The following is a 17,951-nucleotide window of genomic DNA, read 5'->3' as shown; positions in this document are numbered from 1 at the left end:
AGTAAACCCCTGCAATCAAGGGAAAAACTCTGGAATTATTTGGGGTCCGCCATGTTTTGACGTGAACCTCTAGTGAAATACTGTTATGACACCTGCAATAAAAGCAACATTTTTTTTAAAACAAACCAACCACCTTAATATCAATGTGAATGATATGTGTATGTGATGGTATAGAAATTTTTTTGTTACTGAAGCTTATAAAGAAATGTAGGCCAAATAAAAAATGCCCCTGTTTACCAAATAACTGTGTCTACTATGAGCATTCTGAATGACTTCATGTGTGATTGTTAATTGAAATTTTTAATTACTTCTCATTAATCAATGAAAATGAAATTTTTATATAATCATGTTAGAACATCAAACTTGTGTATGAGTGTGTTGTGCATAACTTGAGTGATGTGGAACTGATTTTATTGTCAATTGATTGTGAAAAAGTTGCTTAAATATGATGATTTTAATAATTAAACTCATTAAAATTAAAAAATGTGTTGTTACTTACAAACAAAAATATGTGGTTTCTATGGAGAACTACCTTGTCTGTTACTACACTGCAAGCACTTCAGGGTCTGCTACATTCATCACCCATGACAGCCCGATTGGCTATGGTGCTGCCAGCTCTGGCTGACCATCAGATGCTAGAGCAATTGAAATTAGTCATGGCTACTTCCTAAGAAGTTGGCACTCAATTGCCTTAAAACATGATCAGTAGTTTATTGAGTGAAGAGAGAGAGCAAACAAAGCAACATTAAAAGAATCAGACAGAAAAATGAAAGGAAAAAGCCAGAGAAATAGAGGTCTTTTCAAAGCCCTAGATGGCCGCAAAAGGGGACCGCCCCATGGCGGATGGAAAAATAAAGATCCTAAGCCCAAGTATGTGAGGGGCCATGAAAATTTTGCAATCAGCAAGACTGGAGAAAGAATCCTAACAGACAATGCAGAGCAGCTACAGTCCAAACAGCCCATCATGCAACTGCGGCCGAGGACCACATGCAAACAGCCTCAAGCTACCGCTACTCCTAGCCCAGAGAACAATACATACAGACTGCTACATGCAGGGAAGACATGCGAAATGTTCAACAAGGCTTTCCATCTACATCAACAAGCTAGCCCGAACTGCCCTACCAACCTGCAGTTTGATTTCAATGCCGAGCAACAGAGAGGGGTATGCTGGAAAGAGACTTTGAGGTGCATGTACTGCACATTCCGAACCGAGGGCACTAAACTGTTCGAGGAGGTAGAAACTGGACTGAGAGGACCTAATGCAGCCAAACCTAACATCAGCCTGTGGGCAGCCCTGTTGGACAACCCCATTATGGGGACTACACTCCAGGAAGTCTTCATGGCCCTCAACTGCCCAGCCCCATCCTATAGTGGTTTGCAGTATAATGCAAACAAGGTAGGACCCCGAATTGTTGACATGGTCAGAGAAGACCTGAAAAGGGAAAGAACTCACCTGAAAGATGTTCTGGAGAGCCATGGGTTCCCAAGACAAACTCCAATTCCCGTGGAAGGTGACGGAAGATACAACAACCCCCTCTACTGGTCCAGAGACAGGAACCCCTTCCAGCCTGTTATGACACCTGTATAAAGGATTAACGTTTCAAAGATTAAGTTCACACGGAAAAAAATATTTTTTCGGAATTTTGTAGGTTGCCCGTAAAAAATTGAACTCTTTGTAGAGTTCGAAAATTATTTCCGGTGTTAAAAAGCTTCGAAGAAATAAGACAGTAAGTTTTACTGTAAGATCAGATTTTGTATCGTTGAATGATATGTGAAAAGAAGAGAGTTTGGTAACAAAGCAGTAATACTTAGATAACTTAGACTACAGATTTTTAATAGAATAAACGACGCAAGAGTTGTATATCCTATTCAGAGGCATGTGAACATTTTTCTTTAGAGGAACTGGAAAACAAACGAACAGACGAAATTACTTTTACCCTCACTATGACTGTTTATCTAAATTCATAAATTTATGCCCCAAAATATGTACAGCTTTTCCCCCAAATCATTTCTGTCTTGTTTAGTATAGCAGTACATGTGCATCCATGGTCATGGATTGTGTTGCTTAACAGCTTTGTTTGTTTTTAGGACGGGCATTTAAAAAAACCCAAAACATAGTGATATTTACGTAATTTTATTTAGTAGGAATCTATAATGACCCGTCACTCCAGAAATTGCACTGCCGGAACAGTATACTCCTACCATGAACGTCAAAAAGACACAAATCAATCTGGATATGGATCAAAAAAGTCTCGGCTTGGAAAAGACTCAATAAAGGTGTGTGACTCTGTGACATAATTTCTTCGTTAGGTCAGTTGATAAACAATGATAAAAAATGAAAAGCACAATGTATGCTGATTTATTGATTTAATGTAATTTTATTCAGTTTATGTGATCTTATTATCACCATTTACATATATTTTTTTTGTTAATCTAGATATAGGATTTTGTTATAATATTGTTAAAAATTGATTTCTGATGTTTATTTTCTTAAATTTACTAATAGTCCTCTCTGTGATACTGTGGTGCCTCTCTTTCGAAATGCAAACTGACAAAGTTTGGTGAAATATGATGTAACATCTATTGTTTATTTTACATCATTGAACTACATATGTATCTACCTACATTAACTTTGCCAAACTAAATGAATTTGCCCTGCAAAAGAGGGTACCTTAGTTACTATGAAAGGGTATTTTTATCATAAGCAATTTATTTATTTCATATATTTACATGAACATGTAATTTGTTGAATCTTTGGGTAAATTAGAAAAGAATCTGTTAATGTTGATAGGATTTTGACTGCTGTAACCTGACTTTACAACCCTGTAGAAACCCAGTTGTAACGTAAGTGTACTTATTTAATTGATCAGCCAGTCTGTTACATTTCTTTTTACACCAAATAACTAATGAGGTACATGATATTGTTAATTCATGATTTTTGGGAAGATATAAGAACATCTAAAGAACTTATAATTGTTTTGATTGATATAATGCAATGAGTTTGTTTTGCTTTTGTTTTATTTTGTTTATTAATGCTTTCTTTTTGTTTTGAAACTTAAAAGATTACCCCAGTAGAGTTATTTTTGGGTAACTTGTCATAGAGAAAGAAAATTTGAAATGCATTTAAGAAATTTTTTTTGTAGTCAAGATGGATACTTGTTTGACAAAGAGGCAATTCTTGAATACATTATTAAGCAGAAGAAAGAACTAGCCCGTAAACAGAAAGAATACGAAAAGCAGAAAAACAGAGAAAAGGTTAGATCTTGTAATATTAAACGAAAAGCAATGTAATATGTATCATACATGCATGTAGTTCACAATGGATATCTAAAATAAATATTATTCATTTATTTTCATTTCTGATTGTCTTGATTAAAAAGGAATTTTACAATTTGGTAAAATGATTTTTGAATAGGAAGAACTTGCAGAATTAGCAAAAGCTGAGAATGAATCAAAGAAACAAGAATTTATGAAGGCTAATTCCCAAGCCCCTATCACCAAACAGACAGGTATGTGTTCTTAATTGAAATCACCAGGAAGTGGATGGCCCCATCCTTGCATCAATTTCCAAATGCTTCCTTAAGTGTAGAAAGAATAGTCTTACTGTGACCAGGCTACGCTCGGTCACAATAAGAATTTGTCCCATATACTTGCAATGTAACAGCCACTGCTTCATATCGATTTTGAGTCTGTTTAAAATAATCTTCAGGGGAAAAAACACATTTTTATACATTACAAACCATTTTGAACATGCATATATAGTTAAGTCCACAAAAAATCCATTTTATAGATGGTACCAAGGCCTTTTGTTAATATACATGTTTGAATTTACCTGTCACTTTGTCGAAAATTACACTCAGAATCTCTCGGATTTTATCATTAACATGGCAACCATAAAAAGCAAATTTTCAAATATGATGTTAAAAGTGTCAGTGATTTTGTTGCAAAAACAATTAATGTGGTAAAGTGGGATTATAAAAGATAAATTGTAGGTACTTGTATTTGAGACAAATCATATGAAAATTTAGGCGATATACAATGCGATATTTTTTTCATTTGCTGTGAAGCGAGTATGTGGGATGAATTCTATCATTAAACCGGGTCCTTATGATTTAAATCGGGTCCTGTCATTTTAACGATATAATATTGTATCTACCTTTAGTGGTACATGTTTATGTTTTTCACATGCATTGATCAATCCCTATCTTCTTATAGTTATGTGTAAGCATTACACTGATGTATCGGATGATCTAATGGCCTGTTATGGTGACTAAGTCAGTTAGATATGGATTAAGGATGTACCTGGTATATTTTTTTTCCTTTTTTTAGCTGACAGACCATCAACATCCAGTGTCAGTAACATGCAGGAAGGCAAAAACAAAGACTTACCAAGTTTCTGGGTCCCCTCTATGACACCAGCAGCTAATGCTACAAAAATGGATAAACCAGTAATGCTGGTTTATTATTGATACATGCATAGTGTGAACAAAATGATAATTTGTTGTTTTTTTTTAATTTTATGTAGATTTTAAAAAACTAAACATTTTTGGCAGTGTTTCTTTATTAAAGTGCAATTAAAAAAAAGTTGTAACAAGAATTCTTAACTGATTTAAAATGTTATTAAGGTACTTCACTACACTGAGACTTATACTTTTTAAGACACTACATCACAAGATGGCCGTTTAAATGTTTTCTTAAACTGTTTGTATCAATCGATTCAGATGAATATCATCGTAGCTCAATGGATAAAGTATTGGGCTTCTGAAACGCAGATCATTAGTTCGAATCTGCCTAGAGCTTTTGTTCATGTTAACTGAATTAAATTTTTGAAAATGTAATTTTTCATCCAAAATTGCACATTTTTTTGCATATTAGACTTTGATACTTCTTATCCATAATGATATCTATCATAATCAAGTAATTTTCTGCTGATTTGAGAAAATATTTCATGGTGTAGTGAGCCACCTTAAGACATTATTGTGCTCTTTTGGCTAAAAATGAAAAAAAAATTCATTCAGGTATTGAAATGATTTTCAAACAATTTTTTAAAATGATTTTTTTTAAAGTGTTTCAAATAACACACAGTTTCTTAAAGTCCTTAATCATTGCTCTAGTTAATCTTGTGAATCTTTCAAGGATGAAAAAGTCAGATGCCCCATGAGTGGGAAGCCAATCAAACTCAAAGACCTCTTTCCTGTCCATTTTACACCAATAAAGGATAGGGATGAGAAGACTTCATTAATAGCCAAACAGGTAACACTGCAGTAACTGTTATACTCATTTTTATCCCCTGAGTCCCCACAAAACTAGAGTATCAATTAAAGACCTCATATTTTAAAAATACATCAATTTTTTTGTTGCTCTGAGACAAATACATAAATAAGTATGAAATTCCAGAAACAGAGGCAATATCGGCTGAAAGCCGGTAATTCATTATTTCATGAATGTATGTATACATTTATTTATTTATACCTGATGGTTAGTTTTTCCTAAGTTTCTTAAGAAACCAGGTTGTTTATTATGCATATATGATGTAAACTATGAAAGTTGATAGCTGATGGGGGTTGATGTACCCTGCTGAAATCAATAAGCCAGCTCTAGCTGCATGATATGACCAAGTTAGGAAGCAAACCATAGCTCTTGTAGGCAGATTTCTGAAACAGGTACAAAATCCTTTGATAAAATGAAGGAAGTGATAATCAAAAACTGATATTAGTCAGTTTAGACCACATGTAAAAGTCTGTGCAAATGCCTACATGTTTCCATATTATGTTGGCCAATGAAAATGGAAAAGCCCAGTTTCATAACATTTTAATTTGTCACATTAGCACTAGACTTAAGTTGTTACCTAATAAATGGGTCTGTCAATGAATACATGTATTATTATATTTAGAGTTGTTTTATTTAATTTCAGTGGGAATGATTTATAAATGAAAGATGTAACCATATCGAAACAATAAATGCTTTATGTGAGTTATGGAACTTGCAATGCCCGCAATCCTGACACCTGTAAACCCAACCAAGAAAATAATTTTTATTAATGTTAGAATAATCTAATGATTTCCAATTTCTAGCATGAAATATTGATCCTTTTTTTTCAAGGCAAGATATGTCTGTGCTGTAACAAATGATGTATTGGGAAACTCAGTACCTTGTGCAGTGTTGAAGACATCGTAAGGCAACTTTTTGAAATAGTCACAAGGAAAAAATAGCTCAGCTTCTATGATGATAACACTCATTAAGTTTTAAATAAAACTGAATTGGAGAAAAAAAGTATTAATTAAGCAATCATTATGCTATATAATTCTAACTCTTTTCATTTAATGAATCATAAGTTATTATTTATAAAGCAATACAGATTCCATCTCTCTTTCTCTCTCTCTCTCTCTCTCTCTCTCTCCTCTCTCTCTCCTCTCTCTCCTCTCTCTCTCTCTCTCTCTCTCTCCTCTCTCTCTCTCTCTCTCTCTCTCTACACTATGTCTTTTTAATGAACAGAGGGAGTGTGGTTACCCTGGATTGTGTGGAAAAACTTTTGAAGAAAGACATGCTTGATCCAATAAACAGCAAACCTATGAAGGAATCTGACATCATCCCACTGAAGGTAAAGTTAACATGATTTTTTGTCTTTCTCTCTACATAGTACATGTTCATACATGTACAATTACATAGAGTTTTTATTTTTAAAAATTCAAAAATTGCAATTGCAAATTTATAGAATATTATGATCTCATTTGATTTGGAATTTGACACAAGAAGTTTTTTGACATCAGTAATCGGTGAAATTTTTATGGTTTCCTTAAAACATTTAGTAAAAATTAAATTTTGTTTAGGCTGAACATGCCTTTTGAAATTTTCCGTCTGAAATATGTAAGACTCTGACTTCCTAATTGTTTGAAGTACTAGTACCTGTGTATTCCGCTGAAATTTTCTGCCATTGTCATTGCTACTTAGTTGCTACCATTTAATAATCAAATGTATTCATCCACAGGAGTTATCTCCTATTACTAGAGGACAGTGTATATGTTTCCAACTTAGCACAGACCTGATAGATCAAACTAGGTCCAACATGAAGAATACATGTATTTGTTTTCTATTTTCAGGGAGCATCTGGTTTTTCTGGATCAGGGAATCGCTTGGAGGTGAAAAAAGAGGGTGCAGCCATTATGGCTTAAACTAGTGTGAAACTCAAAAGTGAAACTGTGATGTCATCCAGCAATTTTGTCAAGACAGAAAACAAGACTAGAGCCCTTCTGTTTGTTTGTTTTGGATGTGTATACACATGAAGAGTTATTTCTTTTCTGTTGCTCTCTTTTCACGATGGTGTTTTTTATCCTGTTTAGTAAAGATATCGAACAGTCTGATAAGATAAAGTTAAATTGCGGCACAGATATTGAATTCAGATATTAAATATTGTAGAAGATCAGAAAATCTCTGTGTTTCACCCATATACCTGTAACTTGGTTTTTTAACATGTCATGATTAAAGCTGTACATTTTTTATTGGATAATTCTTTTACCATGTACATAGAGAAGACTGCTTGGACAAGCTTGTAGATATATGTATTTTAAGGAGGCTGAAAGGTCAACTAATTAACCATCAGATCTACCTAAAATTTTAAGATATCATTTATAAAGCTTTATAAATTTAGATATTTTCCTTTATTTTTGTGAAGAGTTCATCTTTTAAGGGAGATTTTTACGCCTAAATACGGCCATGACCATCAAGCCGTCTTAAATCTGGTATCATATTAATTACATTTTTATTAAAAATTCTCATTTTCATGCAATGTGGTAAGACTGGCAGAAGAGAGTACATAGAATAAGGATAATTCAAATACCTGTATTATCACGCAAAACAGTTATTTATATTTTGTAAATGATTTATGGAAATAAAATTCATGAAAAAATCGCAAATTTTGATCATGACATTAATACATTCTCTGGTATATTGAATCTGAGACAGCAATATGAGAATGTACAGGCTGTTGGTAAATTAAAAGCCCAACTGCAAGTGGATTCAAATTCAGTACCTGACTCCTCCACTTACTACCCAGAAATTGTGAAAGGAAAAAAAGTTATAGTCAATATTTCAAACGAAAGTACATATATTTAAACAATAAAATGCTTCCGCGTTAGCGGGTTATGTAAATTTTTCCTGCAATGATCGCTACCTTCATAACCCGCATGAATCATCAAAGAAAGCATTTTATTGTTTATATTAACATCTTTCTTTAACTAATTAATAAACTGATTATGAAAAGTTAGTAAAATTCACTAATTTACTGTTTATGTACAAAAGTACGTTAGCTAAAAGAAACGGCCAAATCGTCTCCTGTGAGACTTTGAGTCTGGCATCGTCATGATTATTTCGTGCAAGTCCGGGATTTTACTAAGGTCGCTGTAGGTTCAGACCAATCGATATACAGGGCGTGTCAATTTCAGTCCTGTCACTTTCAGCCGCTGTAGATTTCGACCAATCGATAAATGGGACGTGTAGATTTCAGTCTGGCTGTTTCTATAGTGCTATGAATTAACTATAAGTTTCCGTAAGAAATAGAGGAAATTATGCTTGGTACAGTGTAAATATAAAAATATGAAGGTGTGCCAAATGTAAATTTGAAGTGTTTAGAAAGTTCTTTCACCGGGAGCAACGCTGTCTAGATACTGGGATAAAGTAATGCCAAACACCTAAAATTGTACGAATTTAAAAAAAAACCCTGCTTTTCATAACAAGATTACCGGTAGCATTGGAAACAAAGTATGCCGAGTCTCCCTGAAATTGAACATAGGCTTTAACTTTTGCTAGTGCACACGTTAGTTTAAAGTGTCACACTTTCTTCATAGTTTTCTTAGTCAGTTAAAACCATTCTGAACCTAATTTTCCATAGATTTAATTGATCGACCTTGATTTGTCATATTATAACTATTGATAGATAGTTTGCTTATCTGTGTCATCTATAAATACTCCATCAACCCAATCTCTCTCAAAATCCAGTCACGAGCGGTTAGGTCTCAACTCTACTTTCTACGATTGATTGGACAAGGGTCAATAAATACATAACGTTTAAATTTTTCTGGAGTTCACGCCGATTAAAAGCTTTTATGTATTTCATTGTAATGACATGAAAATTTAATGGAATAAACCCTTTATAATATTAAAAATATACACTAAGTATTAAAAATCAAAATATATATTTGATAATATCCTTAATTGTTTGCGTATGGCTCACAAAAGATATTGAACGGAACGTCCTTTTATTGATAAATTGATACAAAACTTTTTTTATGTAACGTTCCATCTCACCTAGATGATATATATAAAGTATGTTTTGATTAAAAATTCACATTAATTCCCGACATCTTAATGCTTTTACGAACGTGGAGCAAACAATTTATAACCTTACTATAGCATTGAATGATTTATTTTTGACGTCGTCGTGTCAATAACTGCCGTCAGGTGAGCAGACAAATTGAATAACGCGCGTTAGCGCGTTATGATAATTTGTCTGCTCACCTGGCGGCAGTTATTGACACGACGACGTCAAAAATAAATCATTCAATGCTTATATTTACATTCCCTTACTGAAGAAATCAATGTTTACTTAAATAAATCGATATAAAGTGCAGATCACGGAGGGAGTGAATAAGTAACAGCAAGAACAGCTGTTTTTTAAAACCGGTTTAAACTGGTTTTCACATAGACTGTTGAGATGAGATCGACGAGCATGAAAATATAATCCATGATAAATAATTCTTAAACTGTTGCTTTTAACAATAAAGTCAACTTTTTGTTGAATAATTATAAAACATGGTGTTTTGACAGCATTCATGAAATACATTTTTTAACCGATAACATAGAAATCACTGTTTGAGAACTACTTATGTAAATTACTCGTAAATTCATACGCAGTGAATAGGTGTTGCATTTAGAGGCATTTAAACATCACGGAATTTAATGGAAAAACACAGTAGAATGTAAATATATGTCTTTGTCTTTAAAATATACGCAAAGCAGATGGCACAAAAATGACCTTTACTTAGGAATATCTTGAACACAGTTTATTCTATTCCTGTTTGTAAAAATGCAAGTTGTATATTTTTGTTCATACCGGAATCCAGTTAAATCAAGTAAATTCCAGTTGTGGAAACATTTGTGATAACAGGGACAAAATTATGTTTTAATGATTCATTTTATACCTTGTAGGATTGTAAATGTTTCCTTTTAAATCATTTTTTGCGTTCTTTTTTTGCGTGGTATTTAATCACTACTTTGATCTAAATTAAGATCATGTTCAAGCAATAGTTAACGGCATACTATTGTAATTAACAGTCCAGTTTTTCCTTAAGAAGTATATTATGTAAATTAGTAATAAATATTATGTGCAGTGCATTTAAGAACTATACATATATGTAAGGAAGCTGATGAAAATGACGTTATAATTAGGTAAACGCATACTCATGTCATCCCCCCCCCCCCCCCCCCGTATAATTTTTTTTTTTTTTTTTTGCTTGTCAAGGTTTTTAGGACGCGCCCCTACTTTAAAAAACAATGCTACGTGCGTGTATTGTGTGATTATTTAATGTACGTGATTATGTAAACAATGATAAAAGCAGAAATCAAATATATTATAAAGCTCTTCGGGCTTATTGGATTTGACCACGCCCCGACCAAAATTATCATCTCATACATGTACTACTCAAAAAATGATTCCTTATTACTAAAGTAAATACTTTTCGGAAGGTGTTTCTTTTGAGCATTGGATCTGAAATTTTTAAATACAAAATATATATACATGCTTGGCATTATCTCTCAATTGGGATAAAATAAACATTGTCAACAAACAATAACGTATTTGATTAATAACAGTCTATTGAATATGAATCATAATTTGCTTCATCTGTTGCATTGCTTGAAAACATATTTAATCATTCCTCACATCTGTTGAACTGTCTGTGTATATAAACCTTTTTAAACAGCTATAGGTATTTTCTTTTTTTGAAATGGTAAGTTCAACATTTTATTAAAATAAGATTTAAGGTCGTTAGACAATATATTCAAATTAAACCTTTTCTGCAAGTTTACGGTTACATTCTTAACAGATCATGTTCACGCATCTTGCAATTGGTGTCAAATTCAAGAAAAGTGAAAATAAAATCAATAACGTTTTATGTTTTTATTATTATTTATATTGATTTTGGAATTTTGCATTTTCCAGAAGTTCTTTGGATTATTTGCTCTTTTGGTGGCAGTAATTTCATTTGGTATGTTATGACTTAACACATGTATGCTTAGTACCCTGTATGAGTTACTATTATACTAATACATATTGATTAAGATTTCATTTCAGAGAAAGTGTTTTTTACATCCATTTATAGAAAGCAATTATTTTCCTTGTTTTAAACATGAACATTTAACACTGTTTATTGATATAATTGAAGATTATGTATTCGGGGAAAAGTACAAGATTGTACCACCGGGAAACACCAGGATTACATGGGAGCAGGCTAGAAAAAATTGCCAAACCATGGGACATGGATGGGACCTTTTGAAAATACAATCAAGAGCTGAAGACCTAATCATAAAGGAAATGCTGAAGTGCGAGTTACGTGGTAATATAAAATCAACTTATGATAATTTTTACTACCAGAGATTTTGTTTTGTCATTGGCTTTCTAGCATCTTCCTTGAAAATGATTACTAGTGCTGCCAAATTGAAATGACTTTTTTTTAACAAGCCTTTTGATAAACATAATATACTTTATCATAACTACAATTGATTTTTTTGCGAAGGAATTTGGTATGGTCAAATACCTGCCCCCTAATTTTAATCAATTCTTGAAAAGTATAAAATAAAAATCAAATCTCCATAAATCATCATATGGAGGATGCCTATCACTTTAATATTGATTTTTAGTCATCATTGCTAATTCATTGTTTTTCTATGACGTCACCGAAATGAGCTTTTGTTTTTGTTTATATTAAAATACACATCATGCTAAAATGGCTCATGAGCAAGCCTGCGCTCGATTTTTTCAAGTCGAAAAACAATCGGAAAACATATTTTGCAACAAAACATTAATTTATCAAAATAGGACAACCTTCTTGACGTCATTTCTACATTATGACGTCACTGTGGTGATAACCTTTTAATAAGACCCTTATTTTCAATCTAATTTCAACTATCTTCCGCTTTTTTTCTAAAGCTTATTATACATGTACTTATTGCCTGAATTATTTTTGAGATAAAGTCAATGCTTCAAAGAATTGCACAGAAAAATATCAAAACTCACTGCTTTCATTATCTTAAATACAAAAGTCAAATAGTTTTTATAAATTTCTATGAATTTTTAATATGTTTTACGGTGCTACCGTTCTGGCGAGCGCAGCAAGAATTACACATACCTTGCATCATTGTCAACCTAGTGTTATTTAAGTATCACCGAACGTCAAAGAATTTTTGAGAGAGTATTGCTCTACAATGAGTATGCCAAAGGTACCAATTTTAATGGTTATGATACATACAGCGCAACACCCCTTGTAGGTGTGTAATTTCCCACCTTTAAATTTAATGGTTTGACTATATGCAATATCTACATAAATTTTTTAACTGTTTATTTTTTTTCTTTATTCCTTTTTATTTAGTTCAAAGTGTCCTATTGTTTATTTCCTGCCTACTCATATACTTACCTGCCTACTGTACATGCATGCACAATTAGCTTAAAAATTGAGTAAAGTATGGCTCTTGCTAGTATTTATTTATATAATCTCTATGTAAAACAACAAACAAATCATATGTCAATGAGGCAAGTATCGCAGTCTATACTGAAATAGCTAGTAAACGCATTACAGATGTTTGATCCACCTCTGAATTTATCGCGGGAAATATAGAGCGAGAGCACTGTGACGTCATCCATGATTTGTTCGTCTTTGTTTACGTATCTCGACTCGATATACGAAGGTATGGAAGCATGTAACAAATTTCTTGAGTCTCGCCAAAGCATATGCGGTACTCAAACCGTGTCTTCAAACCTTAAGACACCGTAAATTACGAGTTAAAAGTCGGCCATTTTTGGCATAGCACCACGGGTGAAAACATTAGAGAGCATTATGGGACGTAGACAAAAAATTTTGTTTGATGAACTGTAGGTTTAGCTCGTTCTTTTTCCCGCGCACACTGGTTCTTAGAGCTCGCTTCGCTCGCCGGCGCTGCGCGCCGGCGAGCTGCGCTCGCTATCAGTCTTCCTTTTTATCACTCTTGTAATAATTCTTTATGAATCCGTACTTGCAGAAAGAGGTGATGGTTGGTTCTTCGGGGGCATTAGCAAGAACGGAATGTGGTCTTATGCTGATGGAGATTCTATGAAATACCAAGCCTTTGGGGCGATGCCTTTGAGAGACACAATGGTTGCCGCCAGAACCTTTGTTTTGTACGGAGCGATTTTCCAATCAAACTTAGCTTGGGGCTATCTCTATCCATATAGCAACAACATTATGGGGTATATATGTGAGGCCCAGTACTGTTGATTTTTAGAAAAGTACTTTGTGGAATGATAACAAAATTAAACATTGTAACATATTTGTCTTTGTAATTCTTTATAATCAATTTTTCACAACTTATTATTTTCTGGGGGGGGGGGGGGGGGTTAAATCAAAAAGTAAAAAAAAATAATTTATCTTTTAAAGAAAGCCGTCTGAGGAAAATCTTACAAAACAAAGTCAAAATCAAACCAAAAAAGGCATAAAAAGATAAAACAAGGGAATCCACTATTTTATTAATATCACACCTCCATATAAATAAGTTTGATTAAGGCAATATGGTTGATACAAAAAAAAACCAAGAAATTCTTATTCAAATACCTTTTTTGCCGTTTATGGAATGTAAGATAACATCAATCATAAGGTGAGTGTAGAATATTTGTGAATTGAATGGCTCTCGACAAACCGCGGGATATACATATGATTTTCATAAAAGATTTGTAGAGTTTTTGCAAGGATAAATACCTCCAAAAAGCATTCTTGCGAATTTGTCATAAACGATATCCGAACGTCCATGCGAAAATTGACTCTGTGACATTCTGTTAATATTGTGAATTTACAGTCATATTGTGACTGAAACTATTTGATCATGTCGAAAATCAAATATTAGAAATAAAGAAGTAAAAACAATATGCGAACGAATGAAGGACAAATGAATGTACTTCCTAGGTGTCACAGTAATAAAAAAAATCTTAAAAATGCTGCTGAAGGTTATTAATATATTCAAAGTATTATTTCCTAAAACAGACGAAAAGTTAATAGCAAATGTTAAGAATGATACTAAAACCGTCATCATTAGATAATTGTTCCGACATCTGCATTTCAATCGATCAAATTTTATTTTCAATCAAATTGCTTTCCGTCTTTCAAATACATTAATTGCACAATAAATAATCATATAACAGTCAAGCAATGCTTCACTGTAGTAATGAAATTAAATTAGTTTTACCAAAGTAAGAAAATTTATGTTACTCACACGAGGTTTATCCAAAAGTATGCCCATCTACATAACGTTTTGATTTAAATGATCAAGAATAATATTTGAAGTCAATACCAAATGTACAATCTAATCTAATATAATGTTTCCAATTTCAGATGACTAGTCAGGGTTTGATATTCATGTTTCTGATGTCAAGGGGCATCAAATTTTATGTAGGTCATGGGCCCTGTGGATGGTCCTGACGCCCTCAAACAGCAAGTCCCTTAATATCTTCAAAACAGTTGAGATCCCCACCCTGAAACCATATATATTCTTGTTCCTTGTGTCAAGGGGCATCAAACGGTATGTAGGTCATGGGCCCCGGGGGTGGTCGTGACCCCCCTCGAACAGGAAGTGCACGAATATCTCGAAAACGGTTGAGATCCCCACCCCTTAACCATATATATTCTTCATCCTTAAATGGCATTAAAAGGTATGTAGGTAATGGGTCTCAGGGTTAAATTTAATTTTTCAAAACCGTAATGCACATCTATGGAACAGTTCCTATCATATCCCAAGATATGATGTGTCTATCCATTAAATCATAAAAGGAATTCTAGGATCTATGTTTTTTTGAAGTGATAAACGTCAATTGTCTGCTACTTTTCGACTCCCTGGATGAAATCTAAATTTTTAAAACCTCACTGCACATCTATAGAACAGTCCCTATCATATCCCAAGATATGATGTGTCTATCCATTAAATCAGAAGAAGAGCTCTTGGATCTATGTTTTTTTTTAGTGATAAACGCCAATTTTCTGCTAATATTTGACTCCCTGGATGAAATTTAAATTCTTAAAACCTTATTGCACATCTAGAGGATAGCCCCAATTATATCCCAAGAGATGACGTAGCTACTCCAAAAGTTGTAAGAGGAGTTCTGGGAACCATACTTTTTTTGCAAAAAAACCGTCATTTTTTGTTGTCCACTGATCCCCTTAATGAAAAAAAAATTCTGGAACCTGATCACACCTCAATATGACACCCCAAATCATATGTTAGAAGATCATTTGGCTACTGTAAAAAAAAATGACGTTTTTGAAACCAGTTTTTTTGTTAAAAAAACCCAAAAAACGTCATTTTTCAGCCATTAAATGACCCCCAGGACAAAATTGAAAAATCCGAAACCTTATTGCGCATCTATAGGATACCCTAAAACATATTCCAAAAGATGATTTGTCTACTGTTATAAATGTAGGAGGAGTTCCAGGAAGAAGGTTTTTTGTGTAAAAACGTCATATTTTACCAATTATTTTACCCCCAGGACTAACAGAGAATTTTTGAAACCTTTTTACAAAACAACATGATACCCCAAATCGAACTCCAAGAGTTCAGTTTGCTGGTTCATAAGATGTAAGAGCAGTTTGAGAAAGTAAAACGTGACAGACAGACGGAACAGAGTAACAACAATATACCCGAACTTTCTTTAGAAAGTGCGGGTATAAAAATAATAAATATTTAACTTATCTCCAAGTCAACTGCCTAAAGCCAAACAATGTAGAATACAAACGATTCATATAAAATGAAACAATATACAATATCTGATCACGTTTAAGATGAAATAAATTCATTCTGTATAAAATTCTTTTTCATATATGTACCTGTTATAACATTTTGAAGTATTTTGTTGAAAACAAAATAATCACGGCAATCTTTTTAGCTGATTTTTTTTTATATTTAAAATAATAGTGTATTACATGATGGAAGAACATCATTCAATGTTTAAGATTTTTCTTTTTTTGTTGATTTTCTTTTTTTCTGATCAAATCGGTTTATTGTTATAGAGTTAAAAGATTATTTATCCAAATAAGGAAAAATAACATCTCTGTCTATAAAACTATGTGCTCAAGTTGACTTTAATATACAATAATGAAAGAATTAATTTTAACCATATGTCAAAAAATGTCAACATAACAACAAAGAACATTTTGGACATTTTCTCTTTTTTGGCCAAGTCATATTGTAAAATTATTGTTTTCAAATTAAAATCTAGCTCTAGGGGGGCACAAGTAGATATTGTGTTTGGGCTGGACTCACAGGCATCGCCTTTCTTGAAAACTCTTTTGATCAACGGACTCGCAAAATAAATTACTAGTATTACAGTGATATGCTACAAAGATCTTACCGTAAATCTATGGGAGAAAAAATATGTTTTCATGGAACTGATCAATATCAATTTTGACCATATGAAAACTTTACCCAAATAACTGAAGGAAAGATAATCCTTTTGTTTAAAGATTGTATGTTTGTTCGGCATTTATTTGATTTAAAGTTATGTCAGCTATTTCTAGCATTGAAACGAGCTAGTAGAAAACAAATATTAACTAAACATTTCAAAATCACAACCGTATAGATTGTCGTCTTTGCTGTCTTGTTACTCTAGGTTGGGTTTTCTTTTATCTCTTTTTTTCATATTCGTTGTATTTGTTACGTATTAAGAAACAACATTAGAATAAAACACATGACAAGCTTTTAAGCTGAAACAAAGCCAACAGTATAAATTTTTATTAACTTATCCTTTATGGAAGAAAAACGTGATTAACACAGCCTTACAAAATAATATGCTTTCAAGCTGATATAAAGCCAACAGTATAAATTTAGATCAACTTATCCTTTATGGACTTATCAACTTATGTGTACAGATATTTCAGACAAAAATTAAAGGTTTTCATTTCGGGGAATGATCCAAAAACAGTTTGATGTAACACAATCGCAAACAGTATCATTGAAACAGCAAAACAAAATGAACTGTTCTTTTTAATGGTGTTGTTTACTCAGGATTTGAGTTCTCAAATTCTGATCGTTATAAAGTTCAATGTCATGAGTAAAACATGTTCTAAACACAAAAATATTTATGAAATGAATTATTATTGACATTACATTTGATATTTTTACCTTAATATGGAATTAGGCTAAAAATTTTGCAGATTTAGTTTTCCGCTTAAACATTTTAGGCAGTACACTAATATTAAAAAGTTTACATACAAGAAATGGTTTTTCATCATCATCAGTGTATTTTTTTTCATTCTGAGTAAACGTAATCCTTTAAAAACCTACATCGCGAAATACGAATTAAATATATATTCAATTTGATTAAATGATGTCAGGTTGTATTAATTATATAATTTCATTCATGGAATTCTATATAGTTTATCTGTAACAAACCGCCTTTAGTATCCACTTGATTTAGAACTGCATTTGAGTACTTGACTATTGCTCGGATTACTTATATCAATCGTCCGACTAATCGAATTAGCTAACTACTTATGAAAAATATGTTTTCTGATCTTAAGGAGATTAAATATCATTTGCATGTAATAGTTACTCAGAACCGTCATTGTTGATTTTCAAGAAAAACATTTCACATATCAAAACAGTTCGCCTCTTAAAAATACAGACGATCTGAAGTCTAAAAATAATTACACTAATCAGAAATG

The 17,951-nt window shown here is 32.7% G+C and overlaps 2 protein-coding genes across 2 annotated transcripts; both read left to right on the top strand.

The window, feature by feature from the left end:
- Positions 1-1,677: 1,677 nt before the first annotated feature.
- LOC128168067 (nitric oxide synthase-interacting protein-like) lies at positions 1,678-7,919 on the top strand. Its single transcript, XM_052834164.1, has 10 exons — positions 1,678-1,727; positions 2,143-2,277; positions 2,792-2,844; positions 3,144-3,255; positions 3,416-3,509; positions 4,330-4,448; positions 5,137-5,253; positions 6,103-6,173; positions 6,496-6,601; positions 7,101-7,919. The coding sequence occupies exons 2-10, from the start codon at positions 2,155-2,157 to the stop codon at positions 7,170-7,172; spliced, it is 867 nt and encodes a 288-aa protein (XP_052690124.1). The 5' UTR covers positions 1,678-1,727; positions 2,143-2,154; the 3' UTR covers positions 7,173-7,919.
- Positions 7,920-10,676: 2,757 nt separating this feature from the next.
- LOC128166559 (uncharacterized) lies at positions 10,677-13,567 on the top strand. The gene is made up of 3 exons (XM_052831821.1): positions 10,677-11,261; positions 11,439-11,609; positions 13,288-13,567. Exons 1-3 carry the CDS (start codon positions 11,168-11,170, stop codon positions 13,521-13,523), a joined length of 501 nt encoding a protein of 166 aa, XP_052687781.1. The 5' UTR covers positions 10,677-11,167; the 3' UTR covers positions 13,524-13,567.
- The last annotated feature ends 4,384 nt before the right edge of the window (positions 13,568-17,951 follow it).

Source organism: Crassostrea angulata, chromosome 1 (assembly GCF_025612915.1).
Source record: "Crassostrea angulata isolate pt1a10 chromosome 1, ASM2561291v2, whole genome shotgun sequence".
NCBI lineage: Eukaryota > Metazoa > Mollusca > Bivalvia > Ostreida > Ostreidae > Magallana > Magallana angulata.
Note: the sequence above shows the minus strand (reverse complement) of the source record. Positions and strands in the feature narration are given on the sequence as shown.

Bases quoted from the DNA above. Each gene is read 5' to 3' on its own strand.
- LOC128166559 (XM_052831821.1), top strand. From the start codon at position 11,168: ATGTTTTTATTATTATTTATATTGATTTTGGAATTTTGCATTTTCCAG. The intron at 11,262-11,438 runs GTATGTTATGAC...ATATAATTGAAG, and splicing joins GGTGGCAGTAATTTCATTTG to ATTATGTATTCGGGGAAAAG. The intron at 11,610-13,287 runs GTAATATAAAAT...CCGTACTTGCAG, and splicing joins GCTGAAGTGCGAGTTACGTG to AAAGAGGTGATGGTTGGTTC.
- LOC128168067 (XM_052834164.1), top strand. From the start codon at position 2,155: ATGACCCGTCACTCCAGAAATTGCACTGCCGGAACAGTATACTCCTAC. The intron at 2,845-3,143 runs GTAAGTGTACTT...TTTTTTTTGTAG, and splicing joins TGTAGAAACCCAGTTGTAAC to TCAAGATGGATACTTGTTTG. The intron at 4,449-5,136 runs GTAATGCTGGTT...GAATCTTTCAAG, and splicing joins CTACAAAAATGGATAAACCA to GATGAAAAAGTCAGATGCCC.